The sequence below is a fragment of the Zeugodacus cucurbitae genome, chromosome 4, assembly GCF_028554725.1.
Source record: "Zeugodacus cucurbitae isolate PBARC_wt_2022May chromosome 4, idZeuCucr1.2, whole genome shotgun sequence".
NCBI classification, from domain to species: domain Eukaryota; kingdom Metazoa; phylum Arthropoda; class Insecta; order Diptera; family Tephritidae; genus Zeugodacus; species Zeugodacus cucurbitae.
In genome coordinates, this window is record NC_071669.1 from 51,479,901 (window position 1) to 51,498,774 (window position 18,874).

The 18,874-nt window shown below is 31.2% G+C and overlaps 3 protein-coding genes across 4 annotated transcripts in view; 1 reads left to right on the forward strand and 2 right to left on the reverse strand.

The window, feature by feature from the left end:
• Positions 1-3,891, reverse strand: part of LOC105210422 (bumetanide-sensitive sodium-(potassium)-chloride cotransporter) — a 29,080-nt gene extending 25,189 nt beyond the window's left edge. For both annotated transcript variants that reach the window (XM_011181369.3, XM_011181364.3), the window contains exon 1: positions 3,686-3,891. The gene's annotated coding sequence lies outside the window, so the exon portion shown is untranslated. The remainder of the gene's footprint in view (positions 1-3,685) is intronic.
• Positions 3,892-9,907: 6,016 nt separating this feature from the next.
• Positions 9,908-18,510, reverse strand: LOC105210510 (RNA polymerase II-associated protein 1). The gene is made up of 16 exons (XM_054230340.1): positions 18,247-18,510; positions 17,881-18,176; positions 17,574-17,811; positions 17,059-17,518; positions 16,783-16,993; positions 16,445-16,725; positions 16,224-16,390; positions 15,998-16,161; positions 15,846-15,928; positions 13,705-13,924; positions 12,269-12,420; positions 11,641-12,193; positions 11,440-11,578; positions 11,129-11,359; positions 10,527-10,714; positions 9,908-10,468 (listed from the first exon to the last, which is right to left on the reverse strand). Exons 1-16 carry the CDS (start codon positions 18,371-18,373, stop codon positions 10,304-10,306), a joined length of 3,675 nt encoding a protein of 1,224 aa, XP_054086315.1. The 5' UTR covers positions 18,374-18,510; the 3' UTR covers positions 9,908-10,303.
• Positions 13,962-16,002, forward strand: LOC114803739 (general odorant-binding protein 69a). Its single transcript, XM_054230344.1, has 5 exons — positions 13,962-14,122; positions 14,202-14,280; positions 14,337-14,428; positions 15,514-15,616; positions 15,677-16,002. Exons 1-5 carry the CDS (start codon positions 14,054-14,056, stop codon positions 15,775-15,777), a joined length of 444 nt encoding a protein of 147 aa, XP_054086319.1. The 5' UTR covers positions 13,962-14,053; the 3' UTR covers positions 15,778-16,002.
• Positions 18,511-18,874: the final 364 nt, after the last annotated feature.

Below are 18,874 nucleotides of genomic sequence, written 5' to 3' on the forward strand. Positions count from 1 at the left end.
GAACAACATGACCCAGCCAGCGTAGCCGCTGTCTTTTTATTCGCTGAACTATGTCTATATCGTCGAACAACACATACAGCTCATCATTCCATCTTGTGCGGTATTCGCCGTTGCCAATGTTTAAGGGACCATAAATCTTCCGCAAAACCTTTCTCTCGAATACTCATAGTGCCGTATTTGACTACAGTCTCTAATAAATCGACTTTACTTGTTTCTGATTCAATCAATTTGAGGACTATCGTGATGTATAGTGGGTTAGTGTATAGGTGCTGTAGAGCTATGCTGTGTCACATTGGTTTTCTCTTACAGAAATTAGTCTATCTCATAGTTTTTTTACTGCAGTATCATTATATTTAATTGGACAAAATAAAAGCTTCTTTATTCATAGAATGAAATAAAATATAGTGAGTAATTGCATACTGTTATAAGATAGTCGTAGCATCATCAGCAGATTAGATAGGCTACAAAAGAGTTCAACATAGAAAATTGTTGTCGAAGAAAGTTGCTTGTTTCTTAGCACGTGAATGACTTTGAAAAAATTTCGGGAGAATTGTGGTACAACACACGTTCATCTATCTGTATGTATTCATGCTTAACATGCTTTTGCCGGCACATGCTCTTCTAGCATACACTAAAGAACATCAATATGGAACCATAAGGTGAATTTCTCATATCAACAATTAAAGCATTATAATCATAATAATTATACTATCTCTGGAAGCAGTATATTCTTTAAGGTCTGTAATTAGAGAGATAAGCGCCAAGAGAAAATTTGACTAAAAACCCAAATTATTTGAAAACCACCTCCCGAACATTACAGTACCTTTCAATAAAAGAGCAGAGCAGAGAGAAAAATCACTATTTTACTGTGTCCATTTCAGTGACAGCTTGTGTATGGACACAAATAGATTCATAGTGCCGAAGAGATGCCTGTTTTGTGCTACTAAAATCATTAAAAAAAGTATAGCGTAAAAAAGAGTGTGTTAGAAAATACAGCTATAATATAGGAAAGAAAGAAAATGATTATACTCTGCACGCATAATGGGGAGATTCACAATGCAGTAATATTTAATTTTTTTTTCAATATAAAACTACTTCCAATAACAAACTACACAAAATGTTTTCTATAAAAAAAAACAATTTTGTTCTTCAAACACATTGCAATTCCAAACGAACTTCAAACTTCCCTATTCACATATGTAAATTTTTACTACCATTTTTTATTCTGATTTATTTGAATTTATTGCGTTCAAGTGTCGCAGTTCATTCAGTCATTAGAAATTGCACACGGCAGTCACATTCTGTTCATGTTTGCAAATCAGAATTTTAGTATTTACGACCACTTGGGAATAAACATAATGTGTTTGTATGTACATATGTATATATCTAAAATTATATGTACATAAATAAAAAAATGCCAAACTTTTGTGTTTAGTTCAAAAACGTGCGCTAATTAAAAATAGCGGAAAATAAAAATAAATGTCAACAAACAAATTAAGAAAAGTTTTGCAAATAAATGCGGCTGATAAGCACTATGGGTTAAAAATCAGTGGTGTGCTGTTGATTTTTTAATAAAACGAAAATTATTAATATATAAATATGTAATAAAAGAGTTATTAACTATATTTTTTATATTATTATTCATATTTAAATGTGTGATTAAAAATTTCAATTGAAAATAATTGATATATTAAACAAATATGAAATGCATGAAAATATATTTATTTTTTAAATTTCAAAAAAAAAAAAATAATTTTTTTTTATTTTTTAGTTATTTTTTTATTGATCATTTCTGTTAAGTTTTCAAATTAAACAAATTTTAACTTTAACTTTTACAATTATTAGGGATATTAACGGAGTACTGAATGAAATGCATTTTCCAATTTGAAGTTGCTAAATCTTTATATTGTATAAAATATATTATTAATATTATTAAATATTGCACATCCTTTAAATTGTTGTCTTCATCAATTATTTCGATTTCCTTTTTTACATTAAATTTATATCACAAATTTTTTCAAAAAAATATTTTAATAATTTTGATTTTAATTCAATTAAATTATTATTATTTTAATAAAATTTAAAGTTTTTTTTTTTCAAAATTAAAATATTTATAAGCTTTTATATTTAAAAAATTTAATTTTATTATTTATTTTATTTACTTGTAATGAAAATCCTTTTTAAATTATTTGTTGGACTGTTTATTGATGTTTGCCAATTAAGAGCTATTTTATTATTTAATTATTTTTATTTTTATTAAATTAACTGTTTTTCACTGAAAACTATACAACTTTGCTTCCGCCGTTTTCCAATATATGTCTCAGGGGTCAAGCACTGGTCGATTAAATCGTTTTATATCGATCTTGGACATTTGTGGGAAATTTTGCTTTTCTTTTTTAATTCCAAGAACAGTGCGACTGAGGCTCATCGACATTTTTAACCGTTTTTATACAAAAAAAAACTTATATTTACAAAAAAAAAGCCGCGGAAGCAAAGTTGTAGACCTAATAATATTTTTTTATGTTTTTAAATTCAAAAAAATGTAATTATTATTAGTTTAATAAAATGTACTGTATGATTTTTAATTTTTTTGTTTTCTTTGTTTTGTTTATTGCTCTTTAAATGTTAAGCTTTAATTATTTTTTGAAAATCTCATATATTTAAAATCTTTAAATTTATTATTTTTTTTTTAACGTAAACAATTTTAAATATAAAAATGTATTTACAAAATTAAAAAAAAACATACTCTAAAAATTTCATATTTTTTATTGTTAAGAATTTATTTTACTTCAAAAAAAAAACATATTTATTTCTTTGGTAGTTCGGAGTTTTAGTAGTTTGTATGCAAAAGCCACATTTCGAATATTTTAAAGTCCTATATTTCCTTTCAAACATTTTTTTTTAATTATTTACTTTATTATAAACAATAACTTTTGTTCTATCATTTTTTGTATAAGTGTAAAAAAAAATAATTTGATATAAAATCGCATTTTTTTAATTCAATAATTTTAATATTTTCTTTGTTTAATTTTTAAAGAATTCTTTGATAAATTTAACGGTATTTTCTGTATGGCGATTTATACCGTAAAAATACTTTTTTAATTTTTTTAAATCAAAACAATTATTTTTTAATCAGTATTTTACACGATTAGGCTTATCAATATTTTTCTGCTAAGCATGATCACTTTTTATTTTCATTTAAACAGTGAAAAAGGATAAGAAATATTTTTAAATAGAAATTAATAATTTTTCCACTGTGTTAAATCTTTCGGTATACGCAAACACACAGCCACAAGCACGCACACATATTCACATATCAATTCTCACAAGAGTGTAAACGTCACCACCAAAAGCGGATGTCAGCCAGGACACGCGCACACACACAACACAAGCGAAACCACAACAAAAAAAAAAACAAGAAAAACCATTTACATGCGATTACGACAATAAAACGTGATATCAAGCTAATAAAACACTGTCTGATCGCGTGAATATTTTTTTGTTTATATTATTTACTTGCAATTGCCATTAGAAAAAAGTCATAATAATATTAGTGGCTTGTGTAACTTTGGTTTGTAACTGAAGCTTAGCGCGAACACAGCTGCATATCTACTCATATATGTAAATATATATAATTTTCTTATATTTCGCATTACAATTCTATTTATTTTAATTTAATATTTACATTTTTTTGGCGCTCGAAATTAATTATTTGTATTTTTTAACAGTTTGACTGCTTCATTTTCGTTTCATAAATTTCCACTAATTCCACTATGTTGTTTTTGTGTTTGTTTACTTTGACCAAAAGAAATTTGTTGATTTTCGAAATTTTCGAATTTTTCCGCACAAGAAGACTACACTCATTAAGAGCCACTCGAAGACTGGAAAAGACAACGACTCTGAGACCATAAAATACTATAACTATTTTAACGAGTTCCCGCTCGTTTGCTTGAAACAATTACTCGTTCCACACAGAGGCAATTTTTAAGCAGCCACATACACACACATACACATACAAACAGATACCAACACACATAAAGCGGTATGGTGGCATACGAGTTACCGCTTTATCGTAAAGAACATTTGCTGGCGCTGAGACGCGCGATCAGTGCAACCTGAAATGCAAGCAGACGACGACAAGCTCATTGAGTAGTTAAGTGACAGTGACATAGCTACGAAGCTGCGTTTGTTATGCTAAGCAGAATGTGTACTTGGAAGCCAATACATACATACATACATACAAAAAACTCATTTCAAGCATTTACATATCTACAAATGTCTGTTGTATACCTTCGAAAGCGACATATCGGAGCGCACTACCTATTTAGGCGCATGCACGTGCACACATACATACATACATATATCATGCATGTGTACTCGCTATAAGATCGTGTTCGGAGTGTGTCGCTGCACGATTTCATGGGGTAGGTACAACAACAACAACAACAATCATCAGTCACAACACTATTCTTGCATTTTCACTCATACACTTGTAGTGTGTTGCCAAGGCCGATCTTCGCTACCTTAACATTAGGGTGGTACTTTCAACGTTTGGTGAAGAAAAAAATAAATGAATAAAGTGATATTTTGCAACTGGCTAATAATATGAGTACTAGGGTGGTTGGTTGTGCTTTAAGTGAAGAGAAATCTAAATTTTTTTCAATGAGTACGAAAATCTGTCGAATTTTTGAATACCGATCGAGAGTCTCTCACAGCTCTTGGAGCTTACACGTCGAATTGGTTGGCCTCTAATATCACGCCTATTCCACCAAAAAATCGCGTGAAAACTTGCAGTTGGTTCAAATCACTCAATCTTGTTTGCCAAATATATTCCATTCGTTCAGTTAGAATATGACTCCATGGCGCCATGGTGTGAATATTATTTGAAATTTCCGCTGATATCAAAGTTCTTTCAAAAGACATCGGTTCGCATTATTCTGTAGTTGTAGGTAACTCTAAAATGTAGTTAATGAATAAATCCTTACTGTTATATGCAGGCTCTCTTGAATTACTATTGTTCTTCTAAAGATACAATGGCTTAAGTGAATATCGGAAAAACCTGAAATCTCAAATTAGTTAGTGTCTTTTAATGTTTTTGCTTCCGCCGTTTTCCAATAGATGTCTCTAGGGTCAAGCACTGGTCGATTAAATCGATTAAATCGTTTTATATCGATCTTGGCCATTTATGTCAACATAAACCCAACAAGATATTTGTAGAGATCTGTTTGCATCCCAAACTTATTCTCAACTGAAAATGTCACTTTTTGAGCCGAATTCTCGACATTTGCGGGAAATTTTGATTTTCTTTTTTAATTCCAAGAAAAGTGCGTCTGAAGCTCAATGCTTTCGGATACGTACGATGAGGCTGTCCTAAGTGAAAAAACCTTAAATTTACAAAAAAACGGCGGAAGCAAAGTTGTAGACGTAATAAAAAAATCTCAATCGATATTCGAAAATATGTATGTCGAATTGGCCTCTGGAATTTTAAAGACATATTCTTGGATAGTTTTGGAAGAGATTTAAAACAAAACAAAAAAAAAATCGACTTTTTGAAGCCTGTAAAGCAGACTACTGTTTTAACCGAATAAAAACGAAAACTTTTTGCAGAGAGTGTAATAAATGTGATATTTTCGAGCTAGTGTGAACGTGGTGCTCATATGTTTGTATGTCTTTATACAGACATATTTAGAAGCATTTGAAGTTGATCTGAAAACAAAAGCCCGACTTAATATGCAAAGGTGTCTCTTCCAATTACTGCATTTTTTACAGTTAGGGGCACTGACTTGTCGCATGAAAACTACAAGTAAATGCAATTATCATTATTAGCGTTCAATATTCTAAATAGAGAATTAGGTTGAAGTTTGTTCAGTTTGGTATTATTTATGATATCTAGTTGCCATGAGACAATGGCTTTTGAAGTTAGTTATGAAGATAGACCTGATATTTTGATTATTCGACCATATAATTTTTAAAAACAATATAAAATACGAACGGCTTAGAAAATTGTTTACAGATGGTTAGACCGAGTTAAAATTTGGATTACATATTCTGAAATAAAATAAATTTCACAAATTCTATGTATCATATATCAACTGGGTAGGTTTCATACTAAACCATTATGTCAAATTAAATGACACTCAATTGACAATAGCTCAGTTCCAATAACTTTTTTCCACTGCATACAGATAAATGATTCGAGTGACAGTATGACAGTCATTTTAAAATTTCGTGACCTTTGACATCAATCAAATGAAAAAAACACAAACTTGTTCTCTTTCACTAAGTGATCAACTTGAGAGAATTGTCATAGTGAATTATCTTCACTGAAGATGGAGATTCAAGAGGATATTTAATAAGACTACTCACATGAGATCCTTTAGTTTTGTGAAAAATATTTTAGTGTCGATTTAAAATCCTAACCATTGAAGTTATGGCCATTAAAATGATTGCCTTATTGAAATCGATACGTCTAAAAAAGCACCCGTTATCAGTACAAAAAGTATTTTTTTTTTCAAATAACACACTTAATGTAGATTTATATTTACCAAAAGTTATATGTATGTATATGCAAATAATTCCTTCAATTCAACGAAAAGCACACAAAGAGTGCATTAGATTTACATTTGAATGCGCCGGAAAAGCAAACTCGGCTTTTCAGGTGTTAAGCAATTAAATGATGGAGAACCAAACAAGCTTAGAATCTGTAATGAATGAATGTGAATCATACAACGTTAGTACATGTACACACAATGTACATAAATAGTTATATATACATATGTACCAGTATATATTCACCTATGTATATATGCACATTACAAAGTAACAACTAACATTTCCATAGAAGTCATTGCATTAAGCTAGCTTACTATTGTGAGTATTGTTAGCTTACAAATTAACTACCGATATGCAAGAACTAGTTGTCTGCATTTGGGCAAGCTTTATAAGGTCAATGCTAGATTTTACTGTTTCTTATAACTGAGCATACTGTGCGTTTGGAAATGCCATTTGGTGGTTTGTGAGCTGAAATTGCCAATGAGTCAAAATATATTTTTTAGAAAATATTTAAATTAATATCAAATGTAATAAATAATATCAAATAATAATAAAAATATTATATTAACCACCCAATGAAACACATTTCCGAGTGGGTACTTATCACACGTGAATTTTTTGACTCACCAAAATAGAGAATAACACACGAAGCTTTGTAATTTCCACTTTTTTGGTGTGAGAGAATGCGTGCATCAACTCATTTCTGCATATACTCTTATACATATAACTTTTTTTATATAAACCCTATAGTCGCTTGTAATAACTCTTAGTTAGCGGTGGACTAGTTCCATTTGGACCAATATTTCACTTCATTTCCGCACTCAACAAGCAGAATGGGAGAGCATAAATGATGATATTATAAGATACATAATTATAACGAATTCTTCCTAAAGCTTTTGTAGCATTAGTCCAAGAAGCAACGAAAACAAAGTGATATGGTGCGAAGATATGACTTTCATATTGAAAATAATTGAATGACTAATCAGATGAAATTCCTTTGAGCATATTTTGACTTCATGACAAAAAGACACAAATATAGATCGATAGTAGCGAGATGTGGAAGCAAACATATTTGACCAACGGTGACTAATTTTGGAGGAATTCTAAACTTTGTATTATGTGTAATCGATTGATAAGAATTTTAGACGATTTTCTGCCAACAGTGACGATTTTTTGATGTTTTAAAAGTTGTTTACCTCATGTCTCAGGGGTGTAACGGATCTTAGACCAACGTATGGAGCTTTTCAAAGCGATTGGATAACATGAAATCAGAGAGTTAGAACAATTGGTATTTCTAAATAAAATTACGAACGTTTTTGGAAATTGTTCACAACATGGTTAGTCTGAGTTAATATATGGACCACACCTTCCAAAATAAATGACAGATGTTATAAGGGGTCCAGTATTTTTCGAAATATCATTTTATTATTTTTTTTTTTAAGATCAAATTTTGAACTCTCATAGCATCTGTCATAAAAGCTTTACCGAAAAGTTTTATACACCATTGAATTAAGAGAAATTATATATTATATCAATTTTTTAGATTCTATAGTAACCTGTAGTTAATAATAATTAAAAAAAAAAACTTTTTTCGAACTTCGAAACCAAATATTTTGATTTTTGAGGCTCATTTCGAAATTCGGAGAATCAATTTTTTTTACTTATGATCCAAAATTAGTTGGGTCCAAACCCAGAAAAAGAGTTGATTTTGTCGTATAGTGTTATTATTCATATACATAGTTCTTTTTATACTCTCGCAACAAAAGTTGCTAAGAGAGTATTATAGTTTTGTTCACATAACGGTTGTTTGTAAGTCATAAAACTAAACGAGTTAGATATAGGGTTATATATATCAAAATGATCAGGGTGACGAGACGAGTTAAAATCCGAATGTCTGTCTGTCCGTCCGTCTGTCCGTGCAACGGATAACTTGAGTAAAAATTGAGATATCTTAACGAAACTTGGAACACGTATTCCTTGGTACCCTGAGGAGGTTGCTTTCGAAAAAGGGAAAAATAGGACCATTGCCATGCCCACAAATTGGGGAAAACCAAAAACATATAAAGGGTCATAACTAAGCCATAAATAAAGTTATAAAAGTAAAATTTGGAATAAGGGATCGCACTAGGAAGGGGCGTATTTGGATGTAATTTTTTTGGGGAAGTGGGCGTGGCCCCGCCCCCAAATCGGTTATTTGTATGTATCTCGCAAACCAATAAAGCTATATAAACCAAACTTTCTGCTGTCGGTTCTCCTACGTACCCTACCACACACCATGAAAATAGTTGAAATCGGATAATAACCACGCCCACCTCCCATACAAAGGTTAGGTTGAAAATTACGAAAAGTGGGTTAACTAACTAACGAAAAACGTCAGAATCACTAAATTTCAGAGAAAAGGTTAAAATCGGGAAATAACTTCCCTTATATATGAATATACGAGAATACCTAATTAATTAATAGCTTATAAATCGGTTAATATGTGAAATATATTTATGCCGAATATATGGGTCAAATTGTGTGTTTTCATAATAAAAATATAGCAATAAATTGCGAGAGTATAAAAAGTTCGGGTGCAACCCGAACTTAGCCTTTCCTTACTTGTTTATATAATATTTACAGTAAACTGTAAACAGTCGAGATAGAGTTCTTATTTTAAGATGATTATGGAATTGTGACTACCTTGAGCTATATACATATTTAAGTCTTCTACAACAACAACAACTAGTATTTTAGAGTTCTTCAAAATGTTACTAGTCGAAATTTAGATTTTAGTAAGTTTTAAATTTCCAAAAATAATTTATTTTTAGACAAATTTCATCAAAAAAATACACGAAAAAAAATACTTCAAAGCTTATCGTGTCTTTGTATTAGAAAGGGTGGGTAATTTATCATACACGCACACACACTGATCTCAATAGTAATGCTATTTTAAGCTAAAACTATAATTTTGGGGTTAATTAATGTCAATTGCAATGCAACGATATGTCAATAAACCAAAAAGAGAAAAAACCAAAAACGGCGATAATTTCACAGACTCGCCTGCCACGCCAACGCTATAATTAAATTTTCTTACATATTCGTACAATCAGCGGGTGCATTTAAAAGTTACACATGAGAACTCAAAGTGTAATTAAAAATATTTGTTAGACATGCATGTGTGTTTGTGTGTGTGTCTCTAAGTGTCAAGCTTCAATTGAATTAAGTGTAATAAAGAAAAGCTTTTTCTTTCCGTGTAGTTTTTTGTTTTTACATTGACATTTTATAAATGTCAAGTTGAATTTAAATACTGCGTTTTAGAATTCAATAATGACTTACATACCTTTGAAGAATTTTGAAACGAAACTTGGTGAGAGGAAATTTTGATTGTAGTAATGATAATTAGATTCTGCTGAGTATTGAAACATGAACGTTGAAGAATCAAAAAAGTTTTTGCTTGATCTTGGTATTGAAGTAATTTTGATAATTATGTTTATAGCTAGGCTTGCAAATGTTAAATCATTGAAATTGTGTAAACAACTTGTGTCTTCTTCTTCTTCTATATATGCTTTAGGACACTTTGAAGTATATTCGAGAATTCATTTGTTGGTGTTGCTTGTCTTTTAAACCAGTTTTATGTATGATATGATAATGATTATGATTGATGATTTTTTCTTGCAAATTTTCACATTGCTGATTGTAATAAAAAATTTGTTTAAACATCACTTTTATAACACTTTAGTGTATATATTTAGTAAAAATATTGATTTTTTTAATTTTCCGGAATCTTTTTAAAATGTTCCAGATGGTATTTTGCAATTTTATATGGTATAGTGCCAACACGCACATCCTTCGTACTCAATGCGAGTGCATAGGCTTTTATTAAAGATTCATCCACCTCAACCGGCTCCAAATACGCGCTCAAGCCATTAATAAGCTGCAAGTAAATAACAGTTGAAGTATTTTAGACACTATTAAGGGAGCCAAGCACTTACCAGCGCTTCATCACAATTCAGATAACACAAGGCGGGCGCATAATCCGACCACATACGTCGACGCCACTTGCTGTCGTATTTCTGTGCCATTGGCACTAGTACTAAGGAACCGAATAATTCATCACCGTAGCTGGTGGCTTGGTAGTGATCGACGAATAAGGAGTATAAGCTTTCGAATTTGCATTTGCCTGTAAGAAATGAAATGAATAAAATTAATACATAATAATAACAGGGATGTATTTTTATTTTTAGGAAAGTGTATTTATGGCTTCTGAAGCAGCTTAAAAAGGCCTTAGCTACCTTTTTTCCCAGCAGGACTCTACTAATATAGTATCTATATATATACAATTGAACTTTCCTAACTCGAATCACCATAACCCACAAAAAAACTTCGAGTTAGAGAGACTTTCTAGTTATAGAAGGTAATTTAAATGAAATTTGACTTCTATTGGCAATTCAAGAGCTCGAGTTATGTAGAACTTCAAGTTATGAAAGATCAACTGGAGATGTTGTTGTTGTAGTGGAAGAAAACATTCTCCAAGTAATTTTGAAAAATCGGAAAAGAATGTGGGTCCAAAAATATATCTAAATTGAATCCTTACCTATAACAGCCTTATCCAAATCGAAAGTATAATCCTGATATTTATCATAAAACCGCAACAAATGTTTACGCAGCAAGGGATGTATTTCCTCATTCAGAAATTCACTTTCGGGTCCCATAAAGGCAGTCATAGCATACATAAGCTCTTCCGTAGGCGTTACAATTTTCAAATCTGAGCTTGAATCCTCCAATTCGGTGACGAGTGTTAGGGTCATTTCCAAGATATCACGTTCTAAAAATATGAGAATAGTTGATATAAAAATAAAATAACCGTTAAAGGTCAGATATGACAAATAAATAATTATAACTTACCAGAGCAATCCACCGTTATTTTGTGTGGCGCATTATCAATAAAGTTTTGTAATATGATTTTGAAGAAAAAGTAAGGCCAATCACGTGTTAAAATAGCATTCGTGTGTGATGACTTCGTTAAGCTTAAATTCGAGGGTTCCTGAGAGAGTAAAGAAATTATTTTTGCTTGAGAAAAAATGTTTGAAACGCAACAAAACTCACCACAACAATGTAGTGCGTCTGCGCCAAGCTGACAAAAACCTCCTTCCATTTGTTTAACGCCGCCTCGGACACATTTAAATACTGCGTATTGAATATTATGCGTTCGAAAAGTTGCTCTATCTCGAGTATATGCTCCGCGCCGAGACAGCACAAATAATTATAGACCAATTGCAGTATTTGCGAGGAGTTGAAGTGCTTTAGCAAATCTCCGCAGCCCAGCAGCTTATAAACGAATGAGACTTCGATTTTCGCATAGAAATTACTGCATAGATAATGATTCAAATTATTGGAGAGCAATGTGAGATATTGCACAAAAGTCTCCGCTATTTGAGGCGTCATTAAAGCATCTAACAGTTGTTTGTGCGCTACATTTTGACTTCGACGCATTTGCAACTCGATGTGAGACCACAGGGTGTTGAGCAAAAAAACGCTATACGCTTGCGGTATAATTAATTGTGGGCCATCCTCATGCGTCAACACGGCGCCCACATTAGGTAACGGCGTGTGCATATAACGGCGATCGCCTGACTTGCGCAGTATTACCGAGGAGGTGCTATTTCGACGAAATAGTGTGTATTTACGTTAATTAGTTAATGAAATGATAATATATATTATATTTTGTACATACATTAATTGCTGCACACATTTCGTAAACGATACGGAAAGTAGAAAATCACGCAAATATTTCGTAATAAATTCGTGAAAATATGTAGCTTCATCGCGTTGCAGTTGCCAGTTGACCACATGCAGGCAGGCGCTGAGTAGGGTGGTTTGGGAGAACTGAAAAAAAAATAAATTAATTAATAAAATTAAATTTAAAATATTAATAAAAAATTTAAAAAAATTAAAAAAAAAATTAGAAAAAAAAGCAAAAAATAGTTTAAAAAAAAATTTTCAAAATATTAATAAGAAATGTAATTAGAAAATATTAGAAAAATTTTAATTTCTAAATAATTTTAATTAAAATCAAGTAAGGAAGATCTATTTCCGGGTGGTACCGAACATTTTATATTCTCGCCATTTATTTATTTAATTTTATAAATATAACACACAATTTGACTAACATATTGAATGTCTGAAAACCCTAATATTAGGTATATGGGAGCTAGGAGAGGTTATGACTCGATTTTAACCATTTTTGGCACGGAGACATATTATTAGAAGAAAAATATTCCCTCTGAAATTCTTCAAAATATCTGAGAGACTTACTTATATTTTCGGTAAAAAATTAATTCGAAGCTCTGAGGTCCTCGTGTTCGATATATGGGGTCTAGAATACTTATGGTTCGATTTCGACGATTTTTAGAAGTGCGATGCCTCACTATATATGCAGAATTTGTGCCAAATTCTGTTCCGATATCTTCACTAGTGCTTACTTTATATATTGTAAAGTAAACGATTCAGATCAACTCAGAGTTGTGAACCGATTTGGACTATATTCATAACATATCATTGGGAAGCTAGGAAGATATTATGAACCGAATTTCATTGGTCAAAATTGGTCGAGTAGTTTCGGAGATATGGTTTTTGACTCATAAGTGGGCGGAACCACGCCCATTTAAAATTTTCAATACCATTTTAAGTAGCTCTTTTGTTCCGTCTTTATAATGAAATTTAAGGCTTCTGGTGGGTAGGTTTCTGGCATTTTTAATAGTTTTCAACATAACCTTTGTATGGGATGTGAAAATGGTTAGAGTCTGATTTCCTCCATTTTTGATCTGTACAAGAAGGCGCCTGAAGAAAACGACTCCTGAGAGTTTCGTTGACATAGCTTTAGTAGTTTACGATATATGTATGTACACAAAAAATTAGTAAGGGACCCACTTTCCCAAAAAAATTGCATCCAAATGAAAGGGGCATTCCTACAACGATCCTTTGCAACAAATTTCACTTTTATCTCTACTCGGATATATAACTTTATAACGGTATATATGACTCTATATCTAACTCTTTTAGTTTTAGGACTTACAAACAACCGTTATGTGTACAAAACTATTATACTCCTTTTGGAAACTTTGCTGCGAGAGTATAAAAAAAAATTAACAAAAAATGTAAAACAATTACCTCCGTTACATCACTTCGTGTCGCACGATAAAACCAGGCGGAACAGCATTTATTGAGCGTTTCACTCAAAATACGATTTGACTTCGCACAGGAAGGTTCACTGCTAATTGCCATTAATAAAGCCGAAGCGTGTTGTCGCAACAAATATGGACCGCCCAACTCAAACTTCAGGTAATTGCAATGCCACTGCAGCATATTATAGAAGGCGGAGTCCAAACTGCTGCGCTTGCCATGTGGGGAAAAAACGCAACAAAATTATTAAATAGCAAACACACAATTATTTAGGAGTTGTTGGAGTATATAAGCGCACATTACGGATTTCATTTCTTTACAATTTCTCAACTACACGATGAACGCCAAACGGCTAGTGTTCTTATTACTAATTTATCAATATAAATTGCTGACAGAAGTTGAGGCTGTGAGTAACTTCATTAAAAATTTTTTTTTTTATTTTTAAATTGTTTTTTTTTTTTTCAATTTTTGCCGCCGGAATATAGCTGGAGGTGCCCAAACACATGATATCAGGTGTAAAGAAATTGACCAATATATGCCTAAAGGAAACTGGCGCCACCGAAGGTTTGTAGTTGAATATTTTTGTGGTGACAATTTTCTTTAAAATGTTTTTTTTATAGATTTGTTTAAAGATGCCAGGACAACAGGCAAATTGCCCAACAATCAAAATTTGAAGTGTTTCTTGCATTGTGTATTGGACAAAATTGGTTTGGTAAGACAGATAATAGAAAAATAAATTTTAGATATAAAAAATAGAATAATAAAAAAAATATTTAAAAAAAAATATATATATAAAATTGAAATAAAAAAATTTAAAAAATATATAAAAAATAAAAAAGGTAACATATTACACAACAATAAAAAAAAAATATAAAAGGAATACTATAAAAAAATAATTAAAAAAAATGATAACAAATAAATTGAAAAAAAGCATTAATACAACAAAAATAAAATTCATAATAAATTTAAAAAAATATATGAAATGAAATATTTAAAAATATAAAAAAGTATTTAAAAGTAAATAAAAATATATGAAAAAAAATAATAAATAAATTAAAATAATATAAAAAAATATAAAAAATAACAAAAAAACATTTATAAAATTAAAAAAAAGTTAAAAAAAAAACAAATAAAATAAAAAAATTAAATAAAAAAATATAAAAAATAAATAAAAAAGTATATAAAACTAAAAAAAACTAAAAATAAAAAAGTTTAAATAAAATAAATAATTGAATTTAAAATATTAGCAATTAAAATGGAATAATTTCAAAAATAAATTTGCAATTGGTTATTACACTGTACAACAATCGGCTGGGTATTCGACAATACTAATTTTTTTCCGGAAGATTGAGTCATGAGTAAAAAAGTGTATTTTTAGATTTTCGGAGTTGGCCTCCAAATTTGAAATATTTGATTTCGAAGTTCGAAAAAAGGACTTTTTAAAAAATTATTATTAATTTCAGCATATAGCTATTTAAAAATTCAAATTTAGGAATAATCTAAATTTTCTTCTTAATACAGTGGTATATAAAACTTTTCGTTATAAACTGGAACGTTATAAGCGGTCCAGTATTTTTCGATATAAAAATTCTTAATTTTTTTCGAAGATCAAACTTTGACTCTTCATGGCATTTATCATATAAGTTTCATACACCATTGAATTAAGAAGAAGATTTAGATTATATCTAACTTAGAAAATCGAAGAATGCATTTTTATTACTTATGACACAATCCCCTAGGAAAAATTAGTTAGGTAAAAAGCCGATTTTGACGCATCGTGTTATTATACATTCTTAGATGGACGAAGATAACATTGTGCATCTGGATAATCTCATCGAAATAATGCCGCCCGACTTTGTGCCGATTATAGAACAGTTGCACACAGCATGTGGCACACAAAGTAAGTTTATAAGCAATTAAAAAATATATATATATTATTTAAACAAAAATTTCAAAATAGGTGGCGCTGATGGCTGTGAAACGGCGTTTTTAACAGTCGAATGTTATATAAAAACAAATCCATATATATCGAAAATATTGTTTGTAACATTCGGGGAGTGATGTTGTATAAATACAACAACAACAAAAATATTAAATAATTAATATTAACTATTAAAAATTAAGCTCACCTGTAAAGCGAATCGTCAATACGCAACAAAAGCAGACAACGCACAATACGCAAGCACTCAATTTGCACTTTAATCATGGCATCCTACAGTATAATATATAATAAAGTTAAATATTTGTATATATTTATGAAATAATAAAAATATTTAGCTACTTTAATATCGCTGCGGTACGATAAATAGTTGATCAGAATATCCGATAGCTTCATGTTCATTAAACGCACAGCAATGCCGAGATTTTGTGTAATTAAAATACGCACGAGTTTAAGGCACAAAAATTGAGGTTGATTATAAAATTGCGGCGTAGACAAGTTGGTTTCTACAGCAAGAAAAATATATATTTAAAAAAAAATATATATTTTTTTATACAGCAATACTAACCAGCGCTTGTCAAGTCCGGCAAGAAATGTTCAAAAATACACTGCATCAACTGGTTATTGGCGACGATTTGCCCAGCGATCTCTTTATTTGTGCGCGCCAAGCGTATGAGTAGTTTTACGCATGATGTAACGGTGCTGTTTTCCGGCTTGACGGCGCTCAAAATAAAACTATAAAGCAATAAATTAGTTAATTAAATGTATTTTCTCGAAAACAACTCTTACTAAATGCGCTGTAGAATATTTGTACGCAACAGACATTCAATTAAATTAGTTTCCGCCAATTGAAAATCGCTCATGGAAGTTTTACTCTCCTCATTTTCGTTGTCTTCGAAATCACTACGATACAAGGAACGATTGCTTTCGTCATGCATTTGCAGTTGTTGCATTTGTTTTTGTAAATTTTCCAACGCATTCAGATCTTTAATATCAGTGCTCATGTCGACTGTTGCCAAACTTGGTTGCCAATGACAGCCGGGATTGTCGAAAATGAAATCCAGTAAGGTCTATAAAATATATATTTACTACCAATTGGAATGGATGTGCATGATTACAATAAGTACCTCATCGGCCTCGTTATAAAAGAGAAAAGCTAGCGCTCTAGACACAACCTCCAACACAGCTGGCGTGTTGTCATCAAGTCCAAGACGTAGTAAGAAGAATATTTTCGAAATTGGCAACTCTAAGACACCATCATAAAAGCCTTGATTGTATATGCTTAGTATACCACCAATCGCACCGAATGCCGATATGCGTTGTTGCATAATATTGGAGCTGTGTTGAAATTATATTTTCATATTAAAATAATACTAATGTATTAATTTTAAACTGTGAAATACCGTGCTAAGCGAAAGAGTTCCTGCAATGTGTAGCCAGGTCGATGTGGCTCTTCTCCATGCAGATAAAGTTCTCTATCATCTTTTGCAGGAGCATTACTCGCTGTTGTGTTTTCTCCAGTTTTTACGTTTTCAACGGCGTATGGTAGTAGCACACCCTTCCAATCGAAACGCGCTTCAAATTGCTCACCTGGTTTCACATTCGCCGTATTTTCGCCAACATCACGCAACCATTTGAGTTTATCTGTCTCAACTACATTGAAATGTACCCAATTTTCGGCTTCACTTTGTTGTAATAGTTCATATGCCACATTCGTTGGTGTTAGTACGGTGTTCACATCCATAGGTTCTGGTATTTTAACCTTCTCAGTGGATTTAATGTTAGTAGTAGGTGCCATACTCTTTGTAAGCTGATTCGATTTCTCTTGCCGCCGCTTTTTCAACAATTCCAATAATGTGGGATCTAAGAGCATATAAATAAACATAAATAATAATTGGAAATCTTAGAGAAGACTTACCAATAGAATTGAGCAATTTTTCTCTTTCTGCCAAGATATCATCTCTACTCATTTTACTTAAAACATCTAAGTTTTCTTTGTGCACTTCCGCTGCAATTGTAGAATTGCTGACTATCACACTTTCGTTACCATAAATTGTTGACACATCTTCAGAGGGCGCCGGTGCATCGATTTTCTTAATTTGCTGTTTACTTAAAGCTGCAGTTGCAAATATACTTTTGCCACTTTTTGAGGGTTTCTAGAATTATAATTATAAATAATCGGTTTATAAGCATATATAATTAGTTTAAATTGTTTAATTACTCACTTCAAATGTTGTTAATTTTATAGTTGGAAATCCAACTTTTTCGTCATTTTCCACAATGTCAGTCAGCATTGGAGCATCGAATTTTTTTTCTACAATATCACCAAGCACTATATCTGTGAACTTCTCTGAATTATTTATTTCCAAATTTCCAACGATTTTCTCATGTATTTCACCCAAGATTTCTTGGTTGACTGTTGAAACTTGCTCTACGTTTATAGTTTTATTGTCCGTATTGACATCAGCAGCTTTTTCACTTGCTTTCTGGCGACTCCTCACAAATAATGATTTTTTTGTTTCTAATTATAAAAATATTTAATATATATGAATAAAAAAATTAATATTTGTAATTATTCTTTCCATAAATACCTTTTGGCACTTTAACAACCTGCGCCGACGGCTGCAGTTTCGGATTTTTCGCCCTTTGCGACAAGAACTCATTTTGCATCCGCAGTATGTCCTCCTCAGTTTCACCACTTTGTGGACGTTTTATCATTTTTAAATTGTATTATTTCACCACAAACTATTAAAAATAATTTTAAATAAGTTTACAAAAATCGCACATCCAATTCGCGCGAATGCAAATAAACAATTGTCATATGTTATCGTGATGCTGCCAGACGAACACGAAATTAATTTGTACGTCAATAACTGAGAACGAACATTTTCTCGTTCGCTTGCTTGGTTTAATTTGATTAACCCTTACTTTACGAAATTAATAAATATTTCAAAAGTAACTGAAAAATATTTGTTTCTTTTAATCAAATTTATATAGAAAAATTATTAAAAAATGGTGAATTCGCTACTACTGCTAAGATCACAAGTAGTCCAAATAATTTGATAATAACTATAACTATTGAGCTGACAATCCGCGTCAGGATAAACTACGGTCATTTAGCTGTACGTTACGGGACCAGACAGTCGTGGAACCATTTACTCTGTAATCTGGGTCTCTACTTCTGTAACAAATCCGGTTCCACTCTGGTTAAGTATAAGG